The 25,621-nt window shown below is 42.9% G+C and overlaps 1 protein-coding gene across 2 annotated transcripts in view; it reads left to right on the forward strand.

Moving 5' to 3' along the window:
• Positions 1-25,621, forward strand: part of LOC144818693 (coiled-coil domain-containing protein 17-like) — an 874,964-nt gene that overhangs the window by 662,494 nt on the left and 186,849 nt on the right. For both annotated transcript variants that reach the window (XM_078676346.1, XM_078676347.1), the window contains one exon: positions 18,364-18,551. In XM_078676346.1, coding sequence (XP_078532472.1) covers positions 18,364-18,551 — 188 coding nt within the window. The remainder of the gene's footprint in view (positions 1-18,363; positions 18,552-25,621) is intronic.

Below are 25,621 nucleotides of genomic sequence, written 5' to 3' on the forward strand. Positions count from 1 at the left end.
TGGCCAGATGTGCTGAAGTTTGGGGATTTTTGGCTTGGGCGGAAGGGTGTGTTTGGCTAATGTGTATTTTTGGAAAATGGAGCTGTTTTGATTTGTGCGTGCTTTTAGGCCGAGATTTCGTGGTGTGCTAAATAGTTCTTAACTGAGTCTGCGGGATCGGCTGAAACTTGGGAGTGTCTAGTTTTGCTGCAAAGTAGTTTGAAGGAAATTGGTGGAGGGGAAGGTGTCTTTTTGGTGTAGTTTGGAAGTGCGTTTTGGCACGATTCCATGGCTGTTTAACATGCATGGTTATGTGAGCTGACCTATGTCAGTAAGTGTTTTAGTTGATTGATGGTTTGATTTAACTTTTTCATTGGTTGCTATGTGCTTTGTCAGTTTTGTCAGTTTGCTGACTGAATGGTAACATTTTGCATAGAGAGTAAAGAAGAGTTCATTCTTGGAACACTTGATTTAATGTGTTTGACTCAAAGGTCGGTAAGTTGTAAATAAAGCAGTCAGATTGAGATAAGGGTTTGCACAGAGGGTGCTTTAAAGTTTTCACGGTTGAGAAGAAAATGTAAATCAGACCCTTCATAGAATGCGTTTTTAATTAGTGTAATAAAACCGTGTGTTTTTTAAATAGGAATGTTTTTACAAAATATAAATTATTATTTTTCCCAATGCAAGCTGCCCTTTAGAATAGCGTGTGACAGTTATCCCACTCACTTAGGAAAGTGGCTATTTGTAAATTAATGAACGTGGCCCTTTTTGATAGCTATAATACACTACCATCTTAATGCATTGCTAAGTGTCCCCTACATTAGTTTAATTTGCATTCATTTAGTTTCAAGGCTCACCTATGTACTTTGACAGGCTGCTGATAGAAAGGTATAATCTTGCACGGTAAAAGCAGTGTTCATTAAACATGCTGCCTGATATATGTCCACCAGCCTTTGAAAATAGGATTTATTATGTCTGATTCAGAGGTCAGTTAGGCTGCAATGCTTACACAGCTGGTTTCAGATAAACATTTAGTGGAGAAGCTTCAATTGATGTATGCAGAGAACAGTCCCAACCCAACAGTCCATGATAATTCGTTTTTTTCTCTCAACTGCCAAATGCATAGCCTTGTGTGCAGAAGCAAATTGTCCCTTTTTTGTGTGTTAATTTGCATGCTAAACAAATGCCCATGTTTCAAATGTCTTGCCTTCTAGCTGAATTAGATAGACAAAAGTGTTTTTTAGAAAGTGGAGTAGCAGTACAGAATTATTTTATAATGCTAGCATGTCACTTAGTTACAAAAAAATATGTCCTTATTAATTACTGATTTTAGAATGCTTTTTTTATCACGTTTTAAATTTGCTTCAGTTAAGTTAGAGAATGTTGGTTAGCTCTCTGTCCTGGGAACAGATATGTTTTGAATTACTCTGAAATGTGTTTTTCGACCTTGAGACAGTCCGTCCGAGGTCCTGGCTCCCAGTAAATGTTTATGTAAGGGGAGGGCTTTTTCCCTCTTGCCGTGCCTGTCTTGTTGTTATTGGCCATACTCCAATTCTTTTCCGCGGACATTTATTGGCTGTTCTCCAGCTAAGTCAGGCTTCCTTCGCAAGCAGAAAAAAAAAAACTTGATGAGCCACGGAGAAAATGTTTATGTAACTGACTGACACTAGCTTCCTTGGCAGACGCTTGACTCTTTCAATGAGCTCAGCGTTGGCAGCGACCCAATTTTAGAGAAGCAGGGACGAGTGAGAGGCTTGTCTCCTATTTGTTATGTTTGACACTGAGCCAGCTCCTGGCTCTGAGGGGTGGGGTAGGTGAGCAAGGAGTGAGTTCGTAGCGAAGTTACCTCCCCAGCCCCTCTGACTTGTGTACAATAAGTTGCTCTTCCTTACAGCCAGCACTGAAAGCTTCATTGACTTCAGATATAGTCACGCTTGCAAATGAATAGTTTTTTCCTCAGTAGTGTAAACAGATTAATTGGCAGGAGTTTTGTTCCTGCAATGAGATCAGCATCTGGCAGTCATTCAATTTTAGATCACAATGAGGCCCGGCTTGGAGTTGATTCAAAACTACGAGCGCGAACATCTTTCTAGAGGGGGGGGCTGCTTCTCAAAGGAGTGAGGAGTAGCGAGGCTCTAGCCCATCTGTCTATGCTAGAATAATTCGGATTTTATTCAAATACATTTAGAGAACATATTGTAGGTAGTATGGTCATACTATACCCAAGATTTAGAGTAGGATTTTAGCATAAACTGCAGAGCTTTTGGTAAGAGGTTTCCCCAAAAATAAAAATTGTGCTTTTGAATTGAAAATTCATTTTTATTTATTTATTTATTTTTATATAATTTATTTTTGCTGGATTGATGACAGAAAGTCCTAGCATTTACAGTCAAGCATTAAAAAGAGTCCTGGACAGTATTCACATGCCTACCAACGCAGCACTGATACAGTGCGTAGACGACATTCTATTTAAGCAAGATTAGAACCAGACTGCAAATATGGATCACTGACAGTTTTACTCTTTCTGGCAGAAAAGGGGCACAAGGTGTCCCTTCTAAGTTACAGTTCTGTGAAAAGCAAGTGGTGTTCCTTGAACACTTGCTTTCCAAGGGGGGTATACAGCTAACACAAGAACACACCTTAGCATTTGAGGAATTAAAAAGAGCTTTATGTCAAGCGCCAGTTTCAGCGACTCCTAGTTACAGAAAACCTTTTATGCTTTTTCCTAGTACATTAGACCCAGTGGCCCAGGCTCTGCCTGCGTGCCTGAAGTCAGTTGCAGCAACAGCCCTAGCCGTAAGACAAAGTGACTCAATAGTGTTGGGTTACCCCCTGACAGTACAGGTTCCACATGCAGTGGAGGTTCTCTTGAACTAGACACAAACACAACATTTGACTGTAGCAAGACTGACAGGATATGAACTGACATTATTTCAGCCACACATAGAGATCAGACGTTGTAATATTCTGAATCCTGCAACACTTTTGCCCTCAAGTACAGTAAATGCACCACCACATGACTGTGTGGTAGTTATGAATATAGTGACGAAACCAAGACAAGACCTGACAGATATTGCACTACCTGACCCTGACCTGACACTCTATGTAGATGGGTCATGCTTGAGAACGAGTGCAGGAGAGTTAGTAGCAGCGTATGCCGTGACCACAGCCATTGAGGTCATAGAGACACAGAAAATAGACACACTATCAGCACAAGCAGCAGAGCTCATCGCTCTGACACAAGCCTGCATAAGAGCTAAGCACTTGAGAGTAAACATTTATACAGACTCACAATATGCCTTTGGCGTAGTCTTGACCTCCCATGGGACCAAGATCCAGCACGGCTAGCTCATTCAAGCCCTGTTGGAAGCAATACATTTACCTACAGCCATTTCGATCCTGAAGTGCAAAGCTCACACCAAAGTTACAGACACCATTTCCCAGGGTAATGACCTGGCAGACCGAACAGCTAAACTTACAGCCCAGACACCAACAGACACGACAAGGACAGAGGTACCATTACTGACAACATGTATGACAGTCAGGGATCCCGCTCAAGATGTACTCGACATACAGACACATGCCACTACAGATGAGATAAATAAATGGACAGATGTAGAGGTTACAAGTATGTCTTGGTAGTTGTGTGTGAACTATCTAGATGGACAGAAGCATATCCAGTTCCAGATTACACTGCTGTGACAACAGCCAGGCAATTGGTGCGCGAGTTCTTCCCCAGATATTGCCCCGTGTCATCTATTCAGATAACGGTCAGCCATTCTCCTCTGAATTAATGAAACAAGTGTCTCTTCTGTTACGATATACTTGGAAGTTCCATTGTGTAAGACACCCCGAAGCAGCAGGCCTTGTAGAAAGACTTAATCAGACAATCAAAACAAAAACTTGCTAAAAGAAAATAACTGATGTTGACAGTAACATGCTGACAGATTACCTGGCTTCCTTGATGTCTGCACTACTTTCTTGTTGTTCACAGGTTGTTGCCGCCTTCCCTGACAACACCCAGGTCAAGGAACACGCCATAGTGTCCGGAACTTTGATCGATCAAGCCCCCTTGAGCCACGTTGGAAGACACCGAAGTTGGCGTTACTAACCACGAGGACCGGAGTGAAAGTGGAAGGACGCAAGGGGACGCGCAGCATTGAGAAAAATATCTTGGAATATCTGGAACATTAAAAATTAAGGACAATACAGACTTTGCGCCGTTTGCGCCGCCTTTGCTAGAAAAGACTCCACAGCAGGAGTATAAATCTAAGTTAAGATCTAGTAAGTCAGACGTAGTTTAATTGTCTAAGTCCACTCGGTGGTGAATCGGTTAGACTAGATTTCTGACATGTATAAGATCACAAACATGAATAGTAAAAACGAGAATAGTAAGAGGAATTAAATGAGGAGGCTCATGAGATTTCTGAAGAAGTTGTTTTCCGACAGGGTGAGCTGACTCATATTCAATGCTCCCCAGAGCTCAGCACCATAAAGCGCCGAGCAAACTCCTCTTGCTGCATAAATCTCAAGAACCGTACCTATTGGCTTCATTGAAGATGCCCTCTGCTCTTTCAGCAATGTTCCAGCGATTCTCTTATGGTTAAGGAGCATTTTGTTTAAATGGCTATCCCACTTCATGGAGTCAACCAGACGAATCCCCAAATAGTCGAACTCCCTAGTACGTTCCAGAGGGACGTTATCCAGCAATGGTGGGGCACCCAGTTTTTTGGGGGGATTTAAGATGAGATATTTGGTCTTATCAGTGTTTATTTTGAGCCCCCTCGAGTTACAGAAAAGCTCAAAGCTGGACAACAAGCACTGAAGACCAACGGGTGACTTTGAGATCAGCAGAGTGTCGTCCGCGAATAAAAGAGTGGGTACAAGCTGCCCAGCTAAACGGGGAGCGTCAGCAGGAGCTGACAGCAGATGGTCAACTACCCCGTTTACGTAAAGGGAGAAAAGAGTGGGAGCAAGTACGCAACCCTGGCGGACTCCTCTGCCGACCTCAATACGCCCAGTCTTCTGGCCCTGTGTCCCCCAACGCACCTGGGCAAAATTGGACGTATGGAGCCTGACTGTAAGGGACAGAAGGTAGTGAGGCATACCCAACTCTTGTAATACCCTCCAGAGTTGTTGGCGTGGAACGAAATCGAACGCAGTGCGCAGATCAATGAAGGCTAGGTACAAGCTTCCCTTCCCTAGCACTACCACCTTCCAATACAACATCAATAGGCGCAGTGACTGTTCGATTGTTCCTGTACCTGCCCTAAACCCGGCTTGGAGGACAGACAAAATATTATTGTCGTCAATCCAGTCCAGGAGACGGCCCAATACGGCTTTTCCAGCCACTTTTTGAGAGCAATCGATAAGACTAATAGGCCGGTAGTTCGCAGGGTCTTCTCGACTGCCTTTTTTATAAATCGGGACAACCTCGGCGCCCATCCAGGAATCAGGTAGGGGGGCACCTTCAGCAGAAGCATTAAGCAGGGATGCGATTAGGATTCCCCATTCAACAGGATTCTTCCGGAGTAAATCCCTCGGTATGCCATCAGGACCTGCAGCTTTGAGAGGGACTAAACTGGTCACAGCCCTTTCTACTTCCTTAGGTGTGAAAGCGGTCTCGCCACATGGGGTTGTATCAGGGTAGGAGCCATTACCTGCAGAGTCTGGTTCAAACCCTTCCCCGACATTATAGAACTTGGAGAAGTGGCTAAACCAGGCTTCTTCAGAAATGTTACAGGTAATAAGGGAATCAGTGGGTCTCGATTTCTCCCTTATGAGGGTCCCAAAGCCTCTGGCATTCTTTTCCCCACTAGCTATTTTTAACTTGGCCCAGAAAGCATCCTCTCAATCCCTGCGCGCCTTAATTAACGCTGCTTTATACAGTTTCCGCTTCGAGGTTATGGTGGCCCCTTCCCCCAGTTTAACCGCAGTAATGACAGCTTTTTTGGCCGCCCGACAGGCCGGTGTATACCAGCCCTCTTTGTTTGCTGCACGGGATTGCCCATTCGCCTGTCTCGCTTTCCTTGTCACAATAAACAAATCCCCTATTAAACTAGTGGTTTTGCAGAATAGGGTTGAAATATCCCCTGGGTTTAGTGTGCCTTGTCCAAGCTCTGACATGGCATTCGACATAATCTCCCCAATGTTAATAATCTTAAGGGGATCAAGGGCTACCCTATCCCACTTCAGGCGCCTCAGGCAGTTAGCAGGGATTACCTCATTGGTTTCCCTCACAGCTGATTGAGTGGACACTCTCGCAGGGCATCCCCTAGGTTTCCATACGGGGGTAAGGGACAGGCACAGGGGATTATGGTCGCTGTCAGTTGTTGCAGCAACCTTCATGTCAACAAGATGGGCCCATAAGTTTAGGCTAAGAAGTATATAGTCAATTCTTGAGGTGGATCCCACCCTGTTGAAAGTATCTGGGATCTGAGGTTGTTCTCCCGTTGCTGGCTCCCAGCCCAAATTCAAGTGTCAGGGCGTTTAGTTGTACAACTCTTGGTGTCCACCTTTTTACGGGGGGTAGATTGAGGGAGGGAATACCTTTCCTAGAGTCTTCCTCACGGAGGTCTAAAATATCCTCATGTGACAAAGGCTCATAAGTGCAGTTAAAGTCCCCCATTAAAAGAATGAGAGAGTTGGCAGGGCAGTCCCTTAGCTCTGACTCTAGGACAAGCAGTGTGGGGGATATGGCACTACCTGAGTCCCCTCTGGTATAGATATTGAAGAGTTCTAGGCTAATGCCACTCCCTGGACTCTTAAGCGAAAGCCTCTGTAGATCGGGGGATTTCGGACAATGCACCTTAATTTGGAGACCCAACGCAATATCTACCCAGATCAGTAGCCCACCCGATGGCCGGCCTCTACCTGATTCAGAGATAGTTGCAGGTACAAAGTAAGAAGTAGAACCTACTCTATGCTGCGGGGTTAGTGACCACGTTTCTTGGAATGCACAGATTGAAAAGGCTTCCATGAAAGAGTTCCAGTCGGGGAGATCAAGGTTGCGGCTCAATCCCGCAATATTCCAGCTTACTATTTTCAAAACAGGGGTTAGTGGATCGTGGATACCTGTGCCTCTGATCAGAGATACTTCATTACTTTATTCATCCAAACCAGAACTAAAGGGGCTCCCACATTAGCCCCTGCTGCAGTGCTTAGTCCCACTGGATCGCAACAATTAGATGCTAGAACAGGAAAATGGGAGAAAGAATCTGAAGAGGCTGGATTGGTAAGTCAATATCCCAACCCATATGGACTAAAGGTTTGACGGTGGTTCCCAACCATTCTGTCAGTGCCCAGAATTGCATTCTTCATTTTATGAACCAGATGGATTAATGGAGTCCCATGTATTCCGACTCGCATTTTAGCGGTCAATTTCAAAGCTGCCGATTTTCATAGGGCGAGTCCTTGTTTGTTTAATAAGGACGGCATGTTTTTAATGTTATTAAGGCACTCTGTTTGTTGTTCACATCAAACTATTGACAGCGGGTCAAAGCGTGTTTGCGCCCCCGCGCTAGGTCAAGATTTAAAAGCACAGAGTCAAAGTAACCAAAAGAATAAGCATACAAGCGGATAGTTAAACAAACGGTGGCCTCTCCTACCTCACCGTCAGTACTCCGGGCGTCCCTCTGGGCCGTTGGGGAGGTACTGAGGCGATGAAAGTCTGCTGTATTTACTTCCCGACTCAGCCAGGCGTCGTGACGTCAGGCGCACCCTTCCGTGTCACGTGCACCTAGGCTTCATGGGAAATGTAGTTGGAAATATGATTCTGATCGCTACACTGCGATGTTGTACCCCAGAAATGATGGTGAACGCGATATAACAAGATAACGCATTTCGTAGCTAAATTATCGTGTTTATAAATGTTGACATAAAGTGTAGTTGAGGAAAAATTGTGAGTTCTGATGTTACACATTGACAGAAAAGCAGCTAGGTATGTTAAGTGTCATGATTGGTCCTTGGTGAGTATGCCAAGTTTGTGCATAAAGCCATGAGATATTACTGTAATATAGAACCACATTCAATATCTAGTCCTCCCTATGCTTCCTTGACTATACGATAGATTTTTTAGATAGCCCTTGAGTGTTTGAGCCTAGTGTTGACATTCCAAACATAATCATGGCCACGAACCTTGGTTTGGTTTTGATGAAGCCGAAATTCAATCCATTCTAGAAGAGAACCCAAGTATTCTTGATAGTATACCGACTCCTGAGGTTAATAGTGATGAGGGTTGGGCTAAAATCCTGAATTTGAAAAAAAGCCAGTCACGTATCTGTGTCCACGGTATGGCGATGGCGGAATACCTACGTGGCAACTGTGCTCCAAGTGGGTTGATTGTGACCAATGTACCAAGACTTTTTCTTGATGATAAAGATTTTTTGAAACACTGGTCTCTGATCGGGTGGAAATGCACCCGCGATTGGCTCGTGTTAATAATAAAAATAGCAAAGAAAGCGGCCGATAAGATCATGGTCGGGATTCAGATCCTTGAGGGACAGATTAGAACCACGCTCTCAGGTAAAGCTTTCACTAAGAGCCAAGATGAGAACAATAAAACTAATAAAGAATTTAAGGATTCGATTTTGTTCAATAAACTTGAGAAATTCAAGAAAGATTTAGCTAAGTTTGAAACAGAACGAGTTTATCCATATACCAGTGACTCAATCAATCAATCAATAATAGCATTTGTATAGCGCGCTACTCACCCGGAAGGGTCTCAAGGCGCTGGGGGGCGGGGGGGGGGTCTGCTACTGTTCGAAGAGCCAGGTCTTGAGTTGCTTCCTGAAGGAGAGGTGGTCCTGGGTCAGCCAGAGGTGGATGGGGAGGGAGTTCCATGTCTTGGCCGCCAGGTAGGAGAAGGATCTTCCTCCGGTGGTGGCTCTGCGGATGCGTGGAACTGCGGCGAGGGCGTGGCTGGCGGAGAGTAGCTGGCGGGTGGGAGTGTAGAAGGTCAGGCGGTTGTTGAGGTACCTGGGTCCCAGGTCGTGGAGGGCCTTGTGTGCGTGTCCCTGTTGCTTATAATACGAAAGGACGAAAGGGAGGATCTACCTACGGGACCTCCAGTTCAGGAGATGGGTCAAGTGATTCAGATTCATCAAACTCGGGGAGTAGTACCAACAAAAACCATGGTAGAGGGAACCGTAGGACCTGGAGAGGATCTAATCAGAATTACAACCAACCACAGTTTCCTTCGTAGTGGCAACCTAATCCGTGGCCACAAGGAGTGCCTTTTCCCCAACCGATGGTTCCATTTGGTCCTCAACAGTTCTACCCTGACTTCAATTCACAGCCTTTTTTAGGGTATGGCAGAGGGAGACAGAGAGGGAGGAGGCAGACACAACAACAAGGTCAGGTACAATGGCACCTCCCCCCACAAACCATGGACTTGAGGAACGGGAAGAAAATTCCCCAGGAACAAGCGAGGGCGACAACATCAGGGACAGCCTCGTGATTAATTTAAGTTCACGCACACTTTTGGATATTGAAATGAAAGTGTTGAATAGAGGGTTAGGGTTTGTGACCACAAATACCAGTGACCCCTTACTCACTCATATTGAGATGAGCAAGTTCTTTAGGAAGATCCGCCTACATTTTCTCTTTGCAAAAAAGAATGAAGAAACAGCGGATTTAACCATTGAGGATAAAAATACAGGTTTGAAGAGACCATCTACTTATATCCACCAACGACAGGTCTTCCAGCAAAGGTCTTAGCCTTTGAAGAAGCAGTGGATAGTGATATAAAAGGTTTGTTTCAACAGAAGCACAAACCCTTTATCAATTTTCCAAAGAAGGAACAAGATGCCTTAAGAAATCTAACCAAGGATGACTCGGTGGTGATCAAACCTGCCGACAAAGGTGGAGCAATAGTATTACTTGACACCTCCACATACCGCGAAGAATGCCTCCGGCAACTCAACGATGTCAAGTCCTATCGGAAATTAACTGTAGATCCAACAGAGAGACTATCGGTTACCATCGCCCATATTGTAGAAGAAGCATTATCAGAGGGATGGGTGACAGCTAAAGAAGCACTCTATTTACGAACCACACATCCTGTGATGCTGTACTTTTATGTACTCCCCAAAATACACAAAGCACAGAAACCACCTCCAGGCCGCCCCACAATATCAGGCATAGAGTCATTGCTGGAGCCTCTATCCACCTTTGTTGACCATTCTTTAAGACCCTTGGTCCGGGAAATGCCAACGTTCCTACAGGACACCAAGGACGTTTTGAGAATTTTACCAGATTTAGAGTTCGATATGGATCTTGACCTACTAGTATCCTTCGATGTGGAGTCTCTCTATACGTCCATCCCTCAGATAGAGACTCTCGAAGTGATAGAGACCTTACTACTGGCACCTGATCTAGATTCCATCACGCCGGTCTCTCTCATCATGACCTTGGCCAACCTGGCGATGACAGAAAACTACTTTCAGTTCGAGGACTCAATTTTTTTACAGGTCTCAGGGACCAGTATGGGCAGTGTTTTTGCCCCGAGCCTCGTGAATTTGTATGTTCACAAATTCGAACAAGATTTTATTCTCACCCATACCAATCCTTTCTTCAACTCTTTACGTCTATGGAAACGTTACATTGACGACGTTCTAGTCATATGGCGAGGGTCAATTGATGAACTATTTACCTTTCACTCCTGGTTGAATAGTAGAAATAACTTTCTACGTTTTACTGTAGAATACAGCAAACACCATCTTGCTTTCTTGGATCTCAAAATAATAGCCACCGCTACTGGCTTGCAATCAGAACTTTATCGCAAACCAATGGCAAAAAAAATTCTGTTGAGCTATGAAAGCTGTCATCCAAAAGCTCTACGAGATAATTTGCCTTATGGGCAGTTTCTAAGAATACAGAGGAACTGCTCTACCAAAGAGAGTTTCCATGAACACTCCAAAATCCTTGAGACAAACCTAATGGAAAAGAAATATCAAAAACATCTAATACGAAGGTCCAAGAAAAGAGCTTTTAATAACAACCGAGAAAGCCTGTTGGAACCCTCAATGCCAAAAACTAAACAATAGCGTATTACATGTGTGAACACTTTTGGCACTCAATCGAATAATATCCAAAAGATTATCAGAAAATATTGGGGTATGTTAAATACGGGCACAGACATCTTGCCACCTCCACTCTTTGCATTTAAAAGAGGTCAAAATCTAAAAGATCAATTGGTTCACACAAGACCAAAGTCAGACATTCCCAGGGCAGTGGGCACACTCCGGGACATGCCAGCCGTCACGGGCCACCATCCCTGTGGCAATTGTGTGGCTTGTCCTCAAACCACTAAGACTACGACTATCGACATAGGCAGTAACCGTCCCTGGGAGCAGAGGCGGTTCACGAATTGTAACAGCCAGAATGTTATTTATTTAATAACCTGGCCTTGCGATCTAAGAGATGTGGGCATGACCACGAGAAAAGTAAAAACACACATCCCAGAACATAAGAGCACTATCAGATGTCGTAAATAATCAACCAAATTGACTAATCATTTTCTCGAGGTAGGACATGTTCCGAGTGGTTTCAAATGGACCATCATAGAACAACCCTTGATCCCTAGCCAAGTGACATATGTAAATAAGTTTTTGTTTAAGAAGGAGCAGAAGTGGGTGTATAAACTCAATTCCGATAAGGAAGGTTTAAAAGATGATATTCCGTGGATGTCTCTTGGAACACCCACTTCCCAATTCTCAGAATGTGGAAGTCTTGTACATCTAGAGTTGAGTTCTAATTAGATCATGACATGGTCCACCCGTAGGCATAATAATAATACTGTATGCCACGAGGTTGATCATGACATGACCAAGAACATAACATCCAATATGTAAGGATATATTCCATACTATTTCAGCATAGGGAGGACTAGATATTGAATGTGGTTCTATATTACAGTAATATCTCATGGCTTTATGCACAAACTTGGCATACTCACCAAGGACCAATCATGACACTTAACATATCTAGCTGCTTTCCTGTCAATGTGTAACATCAGAACCCACAATTTTTCCTCAACTACACTTTATTTCAAAATTTATAAACACGATAATTTAGCTACGAAATGCGTTATATTGTTATAGCGCGTTCACCATCATTTCTGGGGTACAACATCGCAGTGTAGTGATCAGAATCATATTTCCAACTACATTTCCCATGAAGCCTAGATGCACATGACACGGTAGGGTGCACCTGACGTCACGACGCCTGGCAGAGTCGGGAAGTAAATACAGCAGACTTTCATCGCCTCGGTACCTCCCCAACGGCCCAGAGGGACGCCCGGAGTACCAACGGTGAGGTAGGAGAGGCCACCGTTTGTTTAACTATCCGCTTGTATGCTTATTCTTTTGGCTACTTTGACTCTGTGCATTTAAATCTTGACCTAGCGCGGGGTCGCAAACACGCTTTGACCCGCTGTCAATAGTTTGATGTGCACAACAAACAGAGTGCCTTAATAACATTAAAAACATGCCGTCCTTATTAAACAAACAAGGACTCGCCCTATGAAAATTGGCAGCTTTGAAATTGACCGCTAAAATGCGAGTCGGAATACATGGGACTCCATTAATCCATCTGGTTCATAAAATGAAGGGTCTGTTGGATTCCAATATACGATACAATGCTGTTACCTGAACAGACCTCTTAAAAACGGCCTTAATATGTCAACCTTAGTGCACACTCAGCTGGCGAGAATGTTTGTCGTGAAGTCAGGTTTGTCCGACATATTTTTGTGAATCTTTCCTACATTTTCCCCACTAGAGCGGTGCTTCAACTACCTGCGCCGTAGCCAGGTGAGGTGGGGCTTTGCTCTCCCGCTAAAATTGGTAAGTGAGAGTTTATATACCATAACAAGGTATTTCTGTTAAATTGCTATTGACAGAATACAGGTGAAACTAATGGACTATTTTTACCTGATATACACTTGATGTATCAAATAATGTGATGTATTGAACATCAAGTGTGTGCTAACTGTATGTTTGTCTTTCTTTGCAACTGTTTATGTGTGTCCTGTTCATCTGGAATGTGGAACAACCAGCTGGGAGAATGGCGTTTTATTCACAATACCCAGGTGATACATTTTCATTATAAGTTTTACACATTCTCACTCTTTTTAAGCAGTAGCGTTACCGGTCCTGAAGAAAGCAGTGGATACCACTGGGATTCTTGAAAATCTGCAGAAACATGTTGACCAGTCTAGAATTCAATAGTAGCTATTAATTAAAACTACTAGAATCGCACTACTTTTTTATTGATTTAGAAGCAGAGAGGTCTTGATTAAAATTTTCGCCTCCTGTCTATCTAATTTTAGTCTTAAATAGCACTCTTTCACCTTTTCACTCATTATTTTTGCACTGCTTAACAGTTGTCTCCTACCGCCTACAGAAATTCTGTATATGTCACTGGACTCCTTTCTAGCCTAACAGTTTAAGTTTTGGTGAAAACATCTTACCTTCGTGGCATGAAGGAACCCATATAATGAAAAGGGCGGTACAGGTCGACTACTGATGGGTATTTTTCTTCTCACACGAATGAAGTACCCTGTTGATTTTAGTAGAGTCATGTCAATGAATACTGTCGAGGAGTACATGTTGTCAGTTGCTTAGTTAGTCTGTTTTTTGTGACCCACCGCTATTTTTTGTTGTTAGAAACAAGGAGAAAGACTCCCAGCCATACTCAGGCCAGGCAGAAGGGGCGCCAGAAAGAAGTCCTCCAGCAATCCAGGGGCTGGGCAGGGCCCAGGGAGGCAAGCCTTCCCCTGGGCCCCAGCAGCACGCCCCTGGTAGTTTCAAGTCCGCAAACAAGAACATTTTACATGACGTCACAGCCTTTTTTTATACACACATTTCCTTTGTTTCCAAAGGTGCAGGCAAATGGCGAACCAGATGCAACTGGTTCCTGAGCACTTTATTTTGCTCAGCCCCTCTACCTATTCACAGGACAGGCCAGGGACATCAGACACACCACAGGGGGTGGAGCCAGCATTGTGGAGGGAAGGGCCAACCCTATTCAGGTTCTAGTTGCACTCCTCCCTCCCATCAACATGCAGATCTCTCCATTAACCTCCGGGGCAGACCCAATCCTGACTCCTGGAGCCAGGCACACCAGCCAGCTCCAGCCAATCATAAGCCAGACAGTCAATTCACATTTACTGCACAGACATGTCAACTTCTAGAAGTGGCACTTCCACACTAGACACAATAAATCCACGCACATCATCGCACAGCATTTAATCACACAAGTCCGCACATACCAAAAACTCGACCCTGCACTCACCACATATCAGGAACTACCATGGACACACATATCCCCCATGCATTCCTATGGGAGGGCAGGCCTATCTCACACACGCCCTCAGAGAGCGCACGCACTTTACACTGGGACACAGTGTCAAAGTGCGACAAGACCAGAAATCACTATAATTATGTAACATTAAAAGGCAAAAAGTTCAGCGGTGAACCTGCCAGAAGGGCCAAGTCCAACAGTCAAAAATAAAAAAATTAATTGTGCTCCAAGGGCCAGATCCCAAATTATTTTCTGGCAAGTGGGTTTAGTTGTTTTGGGCTGAAAAGAGCGTATTATGATGTCCAAACACAGTACATTGATGTATCATGGAAAGTAAGTTTCAGAGATTTTAGAAAGTAAGTTTATTGAGATTTTGTCTATAACAAATACATAAATACATTATGATTAAACGAATATGAAACATCTACATATAATTAAAAAAGATTACAAATTCCAATCAAAGTTTGATAAGAATTAAAAATCGTGTGATTCCTAACGCAACATCGAAAAAGTGCATGTAATCCAGAAGTGTGATTGCCTCATATCTTGACTGAATCTGATACTATACAAAAAATGGTTTAAAAATCTTTGTACAGGCGAGTATAAAAAGAGGAGAATAAAAAAAATTATTTGCACACACCATTGTTGTCACGAATGGTTTTATACCGTTCAGGTCTTGAGAAGATCAGATTACAACAAAGCCACATTTGGAGTAATTGTATACAGTTTGGGATTTGGATCTCTTACATTAGGCATTTAATAAAAAATATAATTGTCCCCTAAAGTAATAATTGTAAATATAACAGGGGGATTCTTGAGTAGCTATTCACAGAGTCCTACACATAAACACCCAGCCCTGAGGAAAACCTTCTGAAAATGCTCTCAGTCCCCCACACGAAGGTCAAAACGCGTTGGCACCCCCCACACAGAGGCCAAGGGATCCCCCACGTTGAAGAGCTGAAAACGCCAGAATGACTGGCATATAGGCTGTATTTAGACAGCTTGTACATTTTAGATTTTTCTTCACAGGCCTTTCCTGACCGCTTCACTAATGACCTTTAAATCGGTTTGTATAGAGGACTTAGCATTCCTAGAGGCCCCATACCACACGATCGCAGTAGGACTGCACAATTGATTATGAATAAGATAATAGAAGTTAATGTTTTATATGCTTTGCTTTCGTAATACTGTATACAGATTTATTTTGTACGTTGTTTTGTATTTTGTGTAAAGAAAACCTATCACTAAGATTGTATAACTTTGTCACCTCTGACAAAATAAAAACAAGAGTGAAAGACAAGTAAAATAATGACACTGTCAAATGCACACGGTGAGTTTTGGTGTTTATAAAGAGATGGGCTCTAAAATGTGGTACTGTCAATTCAAATGTTGTAAATGAAATAAGTGAAGAAATCTCTCGTGCAGATAAAGAAAATATTCAGTAGCTGTAAATAGTTGGTAGAATCTATGGTACAACAGGCATCTGTTCCTTGTTAAGTATTACTGATTCCAGCCTCTTGTTCCCTTACTGGATCAATCCCCGTCACTTGACTACCCATACTGGGCTAACGGCAGGATTTTATATTTATAAACTTTTATGAGGGGAGCAAGTGAGAACCTCGCTGCCATAAATATGAGTGAATTTTAACAAGGATCCATGAGTCTTGCGTTCACTGTCTTCATATGGTGAGCTCATATCGAGTTTTTATAAAACATAGGGGCATATTACCAAGAAGTGCGTTAGTAAACGCACATCCCCATATCGCCGGCTATCGCCGGATTTCATCGCCGTTTTAGCGCGCAATTATCAATGCGCATCAAATAGGCGCTTTGAAATCCGGCGATAGTCGGCGATATGGCACTTTAGCGCATGAAAACAAACGTTGTTTTCATGCGCTAATGTGTGCCTTGATAATATGGGGGGTGGATTCAGCGTTATGATCCACTCCCCCATGTTATCAATGCCCTAACACCTGGTCAGAGCAGGCGTTGGGAGACCTGCGATAAACGAGTTTATCGCAGTTCTCCCTCTCCCAACGCCTGCCTAGGTAATAGGGTGTTCCCACCTCCAACCACATTTTACATGTGGTTGGACTTGGGAACGCCCACTTTGCATGTCATTAGCGATGTTAATCGCCGACATGCAAAGTGGGCTTGCGCCAGGCTTTAAAATGCCCTTGTTAATAAGGCTCTAGCAGTATCGCTGCTTTCTCGGCACAATTCGCCGAAAAAGCAGCGATACTTGCCCTTGGTAATATGCCCCATTATGCTTAAGTATACAAACTTACCACCTCAGTTTACTTTACATTGCTTGCCCATTTAAAGTCTGTTATTTTTTCCAAAACTCATAATTCTTGCTCTATCTAAATCTATTTTCACAACGTTTTTTTTTTTGCAAGGTATTAATAATGCATATAGTTTCCTTGGAAGGCCAATAGCCATATATTCAAGAAGAGTCAGATCGTCCACATAAATGATGCATAGAATATGTTTGAATATAAAAAAGGCACCCCCTCATGTAAAATAGGTCTGGGAGCAAGGGGAAAACAAAACTGAATATAGTCACACAGGACAAACTCCCACCCGACTTTTATTACTTTACTAATAAACTCTCACTAAGACTGGAAGAGTTTAGGGCAGCAATCAAAAATTCTCTCAACACAATGATTTCTTTAAATATTTTTTCCTTTTTTTACTTTATTTGTATATATTTGTTGCAGAAATATATTTATCTTTCTCAACATTACATTGTTTATATAAATATTTTCAAATACGTTTTTTCATAATTGTACAGTTCTCAATTGGTGTAATCAGAAACATTACATCTTATCATCTCATCCTATTGTGAATTATTATTTACATCTGTTTGTTAATGCTTACAATGAGTGAGTCACATGCAACAAATACGATCCCCTTCAAACATAGCCCATTCAAAAATATTCTACAGTCATACCACACACTCTCATCATCAATCAGACAAACACCCAGAACCACACTCCATGCACAGATGAACAGATCAAGAGGTGGTGGTTTCCTCCCTCTTGTGTTGTGCTGAAGTCTGGGGTTTCAAACACTCTTGGCCGACGTATGTTTCAATGGATCTAATAATTAATATCCATCGTCTTCAGAGCCTGTACTACGGATAATTATTTGACAAATAAAAGCTGTCAAATAATTATCTGTAGTACAGGCTCTAGTCTAGTCTAGCTGCTAGTTATCACTTATATACATGGAAAATACTATTCACCACGAAATTACGTGATAAAGGCATGCGTGGTAAAGAAATGTGTGGTTAAGACATTCGCTGTTTAGGCTACATGGTAGAGGCATGGGTGGTTTATCCAGTCGTGTCTCTATCATACGCACCACTGGGTCTCCAGGCCTTGTTGCTGCCTGTAGGTTAGGTATCACCAGATGGGTGATATTATTTTTAAAACCGGAGGTGAAAGATTTTAGGCACAAGTCGATAGAATTGTATTTGCTGAATGAATATTCTGCATTGGAGTGTGGAATATGTTAGCAGGGAACACAGTAACACAAAATAGACCAAAGAGCAACATTTTAAACTAAACAAAATATGATCCTGCACCCTAAATAGTGAGAAGTTGCATGCGGTTCCTCTTACCGAAGCAAACCATGTTAACAGTGGTTCCATTCTTGAGGTGTGTATACTATGGTTCATGTGGATCCATGGTCCCTATGGGCCTCTTTGGTATATCCCAGATGCTCAAGGAACCAATGTGCTTTTGTATCAACCTGGAGATGTTAAGGGGGGTCGGTCTGATGGGAATCTAGAGGTTACAGGTTTCTGGTGGTATTGTGAAGTGCAGGGACTTGAACGATATTTCTAATCTACAATGATTCAAAGACACCCCCACCGACAGCTGTTCACACCTTGGGTTCTGAATTCCTCTTTAGGGACAATATAACTGGATTATATTAGTCTTTTTGTGTCACAATATCGTCTCTCTACAGTGAAAGCCAACAAATTAACATATGCCTGTAATGTATTGAGAGTGGCTGCTTCTGATTTCACTTTTTTTAATTCCTTCTTGACACTAGTGAGTTTCCTTCTTCCTGCAGAAAAAGAGAGGTCTGCTGATATGCCAACTTTTCTTAGATCCAACACAAGACAGAAAATGAAGACCCTGAACAATGAAATCGAAATTCTGAAGCAAGAGTTGGAGATTAAGCAGCTGAGACGTCATATGAAAGCATCTGGAGCACGTGAGGTACACCAACAGATCTCATATTCTACACTCCCTCCTGTGGTAAGCTTCTGGTTTTATGGGCCCTTTGAAGAGCTATGGTGGTTGATTATCTTATCATACCTCATGTGATACAGGCTTACGTACGTCTTATATTCCATTGTTAAAAGTGACATATTGCCCTCTTCAGAAAGAAATAATGGGGTAGAATAAATGTGAAATTCCATGTTTAATTAACAGCACTCCCACAATTTGTGTTTGAGGCTGAAACTATCTAATGGGGCTTTTGGGTGGCTCTTCATCTTGTGCAAGTTCACTGGCAAAAAGGTTGATTTCTGGCAGGAATAACAGGCCTCTATTTCAGAGCACTCACTGCTGAGATATGTGTGTGATCTGCGGGTTGCAACTCTGAGTCCTAACAGAAATGATACCTCTGTTTATCCTTCCGAGATTGAGAAAATGAGAATATTTTTCATTATATGATTGATAAAAACCTCACATTACAGAGAGTATTAATTTCAGAAATAAAAAAACAAAATAGATTGTAAAAAATGTAGTAGCATATTCCAGCATCTTTTTACATATGACGTCAAATATTAAAAACAATCATAATATTTTCTAGAGCACTGAGGATTCAGCAAAATGTGCACATGCAGCTTACAGAAAATTGGCAAATAGACTAAGAGATTGCAAAGAACAGATGTTAAAACAAAAGGCCACTCCTTCTCTGTAGGCTCTAATAACTTAAGAAATATTTGTCACAACCTTTTTAGGGTAGATTATGAGAAGTCGTGTCTCTTGCATCCACAGCTCTTTTCCAGTGCCTTTGAAAGCCATCCTTTATTCTGCGACCAGTATGATATCCGGACCCAGAACAAATAATCATATTATCTGTGTCTCGAAGAACTTCCTTTGGCTAACTCTCAGGGACAGTTTTTTAACTTTATTCGGTTAAGATTATTAACCATAAAAGCATACAAAATACAAAATTCATTTACATTAGAATAACAATAACATTTAAAAGAAAAGTACATCAGTTTTCCTTACAATCAGACAGTACAGAGTTGGTAGGAGCGATACCTTTTTTCCTATCAGAGTAGCATATCTGGGCCAGGGGGTAGGTTCTGGTAATTATAGGTGGGTTACTGCTGGTGACTAATTGGTAGAGGACCCCTCCTGCCCCCCCGGTGGTATCCCTCTACGCTCCACCTTGTGATTGGCGAATATGCAATACTTGGGTAAAAATCGCACAGTTCAAGTGTTGTTATGGGCCCGTCTCCTCTTTGTGGCTCCCAGCTTCGCAGGTAAGGGACGACCAGGTTATCCTGAAAATTAACAATGACCAGGTCTCCCGCTGTGTTCTTGGGACGGGAGCCTATCCACCCCACCCTTCTGACATTTAGGATTGTCCCGTTAATGTTGGATGGAAGCGGTCTATTCTTTGTCAGCCAAAACTGAACTTTATTTTTGAGGTCCTGGTGACCTTCAATTTTTCCGGTAGTGAGCTCAGGCACTCCCGAGAGAACACACACGTAGGGTGCTGCCTCTGGTGGTAAATATATGCATTTATTGCTCACAGCTAGCCCCTCAGAATATTTGCCTACTTTCGACCACCCAGCTCTGGGACAGAGCTAAGAGCCATTGTCAGTTCATTGGCTACCTCCTTGTTTTTAATAACTGATAATACGGGATCTAGTGGCTTATTCTGGGCAATTTTGCTGTGTACAATGGTGTCAGACGTTTTTGGGACAACTATTCTCCGAAATTGGTTGTTTGACTTGGTTGGCTTGGTATTTGCGTCTATTGTTGAGAGTTTTTCCCCAATTCTCTCTATCCTTTCAATAAGCGGGGATAATGGGGTTTTTACCAGTTCTTCGAAGTGGGCCAACAGAATAGATGGTAAAAGGGATATAGGGGTGTCCTATATTTGACATGCTTTGGGTGTCTCGGGGGTGGTGGTGGCAGTAACCAAAGAGGGGCTTAAGTTTATTTTTCGGTATTTCGCTGGTTTCCCCTTGTGTTTTATACCTTTACGTTTTGTGCTCTGGGTAGGGACCTGGGGATGTGCTATCCCCTGAGTGGTCTGAGGGCTTCCAATACCCATAGGGCATGTTGTGGAACCGATTAGTTCAATTCCCTGTTCAATGGGAATATACCTGGTGTTGCAAATAGCATTGAATTCCCTCTGTAATAAAGAATTTGGCGAGTCGGTTGAGATCGGAGGGGATCGTTCGCAACATATGGTGTCTTTAGGAAGGCTATGTTCTATTGACTCAAAAGCCGATGTTACCCTAGTTCTGTATAAGTCCAGTGTCCCCTTAAGTGACCCTCCTTGAGAGGCGGATTGTTTGGCTGACCCTTTAGAGGTCATGGTGCAACAAGCAAATGACCCAACTACACACACCTAGTAAAGGGCCAATGGATATCCAGGTAGACTAAGAGGCTACTGGGAAAAAAGAAAATAAAAATAAAAATAAACAAGGACATTCGTTGTTAGACTCTAGGTGTTTGGTCTCTGATTGAGCATACCTTAGTTCATGTCAATAGTCCCTAGAGACCAACCAAGAAGGGTGTCCCGACCCGACCTCCTCTGGCCTCTGATGGCCGCAGATGGTCTTCCCTCTGCCCGGGCTCAGCCCGGCGTCGCCCTCGCGAGTCCCGCGGGACGGGAGGCGTTCCGCTCTTTGTTTGCGCCTCCGGGTGCTGCCTATGACGTCCCAGGTGCGCCTCTGCCACTGGGGCACCTGGGAAATGAAGTTTCCGCTGGCCGTTCCCCTCACGGTGCTCGGCGGACTGGTGCAGGAGTGGTGGGCAGGTACGGGGCTATGCCGTTGTCGTCACAGCGCTGTCTCTGCCTGCTGCTCGTATCCCAACAAACGCCCCCACAGAGCGCTCGGCGCTCCGCTCTTTGTTTGCGCCTCCGGGTGCTGCCTATGACGTCCCAGGTGCGCCTCTGCCACTGGGGCACCTGGGAAATGAAGTTTCCGCTGGCCGTTCCCCTCACGGAGCTCGGCGTACTGGTGGGCAGGTATGGGGCTATGCCGTTGCCGTCACGGCGCTGTCTCTGCCGCTGCTCGTATCCCAACAAACGCCTCAGGGACAGAATAAAACTCAAGGTTTTTTTGCATTACTTTTAAAAATCATACAAAACTAAAACTCAGAATACCTCTCAGCGTCTCTCAAGATCTGTGATGACGCAAAAGAATCTTAGAAGCAGGAAGAAGCGTAGGCTGGAAATCAAGAACTTCAGATCCTTCAAAGCCTCTACATCATCTTTCTCTGGCGCAGCCTCATCCATATGGAACACTCTACTGCATCTTGGATGCCCAATAGTTATCCTCTAGTTCCGACAAACTAAATATTCACCTCTTTGAAAGTTACCGGACTAGTAAACATAATAGTCCAACTTCCTTTTTCTGTCCTACCACCTCTGCCTTTCCCCATACTTCCACAAGACTCCGCATCTACTTCAACATATATAACTTTGCCCATTGCCCTCGATATAGTTTCCTCTGCTCTCTTAATTTCTCATCCAACTACCTCATCCCGTCTCCAGATTTCGCCCTCATTACTGAGGCCCCACCTCGTTGCTCCCCTTCTTTTGTTCTCTGTCTTAACCTCCTCACTCTTCCCTGCTCTTTCCCTACTTCTCTCTCTCAAGGAGCCTCTAATGTGTTCTAACCTCATGCCTCGCTCCCTCAGTTTTTCTCTTAACCAGTCACCATTGTCTGTCACAGCCATCATCTAACACATTTCATCCTCTGATGTCTATTCCTTCGTTCTGTCTGCAGAATCTACTGTTCAATTTCTTATTCATTACTACACAGCCCTTTACATCTACTCTGTGTACGTGACAGTTCTTGTAAGATGTTGCTAATGTTGCCAATCACCCCCATGTTGTTCTGATATACAGAGCCAACAAACTCCCAGTTGAGTTGCATTTTATAAAAAGGTACAATAAATACATGGATATGCTATCTTTCCCTAAATACTGTGTGATACTCATATACAATATGCAACATACTCTCACATACAGCGTAGCATAGTATACTAGTATCTCACAGGGAGTCATTGATTTCCACGTATCATTCTGTGACCTTATTGTCAAAGTATAAATCTTAACTTAATGATACTGTCCATAGTCACCCAGGATATAGTATTAGTACTGTGGTGAGCATGACTGGCAATACAATAACTTACTGTTTCTTCATTGATCACCCTGTATAGTCTTACTCAAGTGATATAACCTTCATTTGTGTTGCTTCTAATGCATCACATGCAGTGTAAGACATTCCATTTTCCTGAGCTCTCTGTAGATCAAGAGCCTTATGCCACTGATGAAAATTCTGCTTAGAGATTAGGTGCTGCCCAGCCTGTTGCATAAGGATGTTCTTAAACAAGGCTTTTAAAGTTCCTGCATTAGCCGCTCATATCCTGCAATTGGCCATTGCACAATAGGATTTAACAAAAAAAAGCTTATTCCCTTCTCTCACTGGTTAGAACTTTCAAATTAATATTTGTTAATATTTGTTCAAGTGTATATTTGATCACCCACTCAGAGAAATAACACCCATTACTAAAGAAATAGTGTTATGAACTTGTTAAATTGGATTCATTGGCAGTTCCACCTCTTCTAACAATTTGTTGCTAGTTATTTAGTCTGAATGCACTTTCAAAGTTTTCTCATATACTAATAGACTCTTAAAATCATGTTATAATTTACTTCTACTTATGATACACCTTTTTCACCAGAGTATGGACAGAACTGAACACCCTAGTTATCATTCTATAATAATCTATTTTTAAATACCTATAACTTTGAAACTGTCCCAAACATGGACAAAACACATGTTGGCTGTTCAGATGTAACTATAAGAATGCATCAACAGCTATTTTTAATGTTACAATATTCTGTTTGTTGGCTGCTGGAAAAAGAATAAAATGACTTTGCCATGAACATCATTTACAAAGAAAGTGACATGCTTCCATTAATTAAGATTGATGGTTGATTTGTCAGCCGTCTTAGCTGACACCACAGGGAGCGAAGTGTGATATCATGAATAAGCAGTGATATTACATTAATACTTACTCTATATTACTTGTTGTGGATGTGAGACAACAATTGTACCCCCGCTACCCTTATAATAGTTTACTCCCTATTTTTACCCTGAACCAAGTTCCTTGATACACCAACTGAATTGCTAACAATAGTCATGCTGGGATATCCCCAGGGCTTTACGTGGAATGAAAAAACTGGGGGGGTCTCTCAAAGGGGCATGGTCAATGTAATTAAGGCTCTGGCATAAAAACACATAAGCTAAAAATCTGTGCTTAGCATAGTGTGCCGCCCGACTAGTATTTTGCTGTTTCTGTCATTGCAACCAGATATATGATACAACAAGTAACATCATACCTACAAGGCAGGACTATTGGCTTTGTCAATGGTTGTCAGTTGCATAAGACAAATAAGCAGCAACTATGGCTTGTTGTATATAATATTGAAAAAGCTTCCACTTAAAGCCCTGGTGACACCAAGACAATGTTGCTGCTCCTGAGTTTCAAAAACAGAAGGGAAATCCAGAGAGAAAATCACTCTTTTTAAAGGATTTCCCTTCTCCTACAATGCACACCTGGCATGACGTCTCCACTAGTGAGAAGTGAGCAGTGTGAGCAGAGCACATTGATGTGCCTGCTGTCACTGCAGTCCAGAAAAAATGGACCGCCTGTGCCAGTCACCAAACAGAGCTCGATAGGGACCCGTTTCGAGGCCCCCTAAAAAAACTGCTGATGCTCAGATCCGGTGAGACCCGGCCCACTTAAAGACCTGGATATCCCATGATATAAGCTTCTGCCATGGGCTTGACCAAGCCATCATTGTTGCCATTTAAAAACAAAAGCAGGCAAACGTTTTCCTTTAATGGTGAAGATAGCGCTGGAGATCACGACTGATAAGGTAATAAGGATGTCGGCTATGGTACAGAATGACCAAAAACTAATTGATAAAATGGTAACGGTACTTCAATTTGTCATATGATTGCAATACTATTGTTGCGGCTGGTTTTGGACGGAAGTTGCAAAATTAATGGATTTTGACCCGAGATTACTCTGGAATGTAACTCGCAAATAGCCCCTTCGGGTATCGAGTCTGAAACAAAAAAATAATCTAGACGTACAAATTTTCTATGGGGAGCCGAGAAGAAAGTGTAATCAGGCTCAGACGGACACGAACTCTGCCAGACATCAACGAAGGCGTGCTCCTGGCTGAGCCCGCAGATAGCTTTAAATGTCTTGCCCTTCGTCCCTAAGTATGGGGAATTACTATATAAGTCAAATTTAAATTCAGTTGAATATTTAAATCCCCGCACAACACTTTGGGAGAGAGCCACAAAGCAAGTTCGATGCTCAAGAAATTTAGAATAGAGGGGTCGTCAAGATTGGAACTGTACAGAGTACAGACAGTATAAGGTAACCCCCTGATCAATATGTCAGTAATAGCCCACCAACTAAAATTATCCACCTTCACCTGCTTAGTGATATAAATACCTTGCCTAGCCATAATAGCTACACCCCTAGTAGTTGTTGTTTGCCCTGAACAAGCAATCAAATCAAGACCGACTTCCTACAACCAGGCGCGGTTGTTCCACAATACGTGAGTCTCCTGCAGGCATGGTAGGTCTATATCCAGGTGCCTAATAAGTTTAGCTAAAATGCACCTCTTTCTTCTATCATTTAATCCACAACAGTTTAGCGAACAGATTCGAATAAAGTTATGCCTACATATCATCTTTCAAAGCAGCCCGAACAGCCCAATAAAGCCTAACCCCTTCAGTCCTGTGTCTCTAATCAAAGTACCACATAGAGCCAAATAGTACTTTGAAAAAGTTTTATATTGTTTGCCATAACTATTCTGTGAAAAAGCTGTATGTGCCCCCCACCACCAAACACCCCTTAACCCAAGCCCCCTACCCCTCCCCCTGCCCTTGACCCCTTCACACCCTGAATCCCCCTGGCCACCATCAACGGAGGCATGGGGAACGTCGGTCCCTGGTGATGCTGAGCTGGAAGCCCCACTCTTTCCCCACTGAAAACTGGGTATGCTCAAACATATCTAACAGGGGCAATGAAGAGCAACT

This window comes from Lissotriton helveticus, chromosome 2_1 (genome assembly GCF_964261635.1).
Source record: "Lissotriton helveticus chromosome 2_1, aLisHel1.1, whole genome shotgun sequence".
NCBI lineage: Eukaryota > Metazoa > Chordata > Amphibia > Caudata > Salamandridae > Lissotriton > Lissotriton helveticus.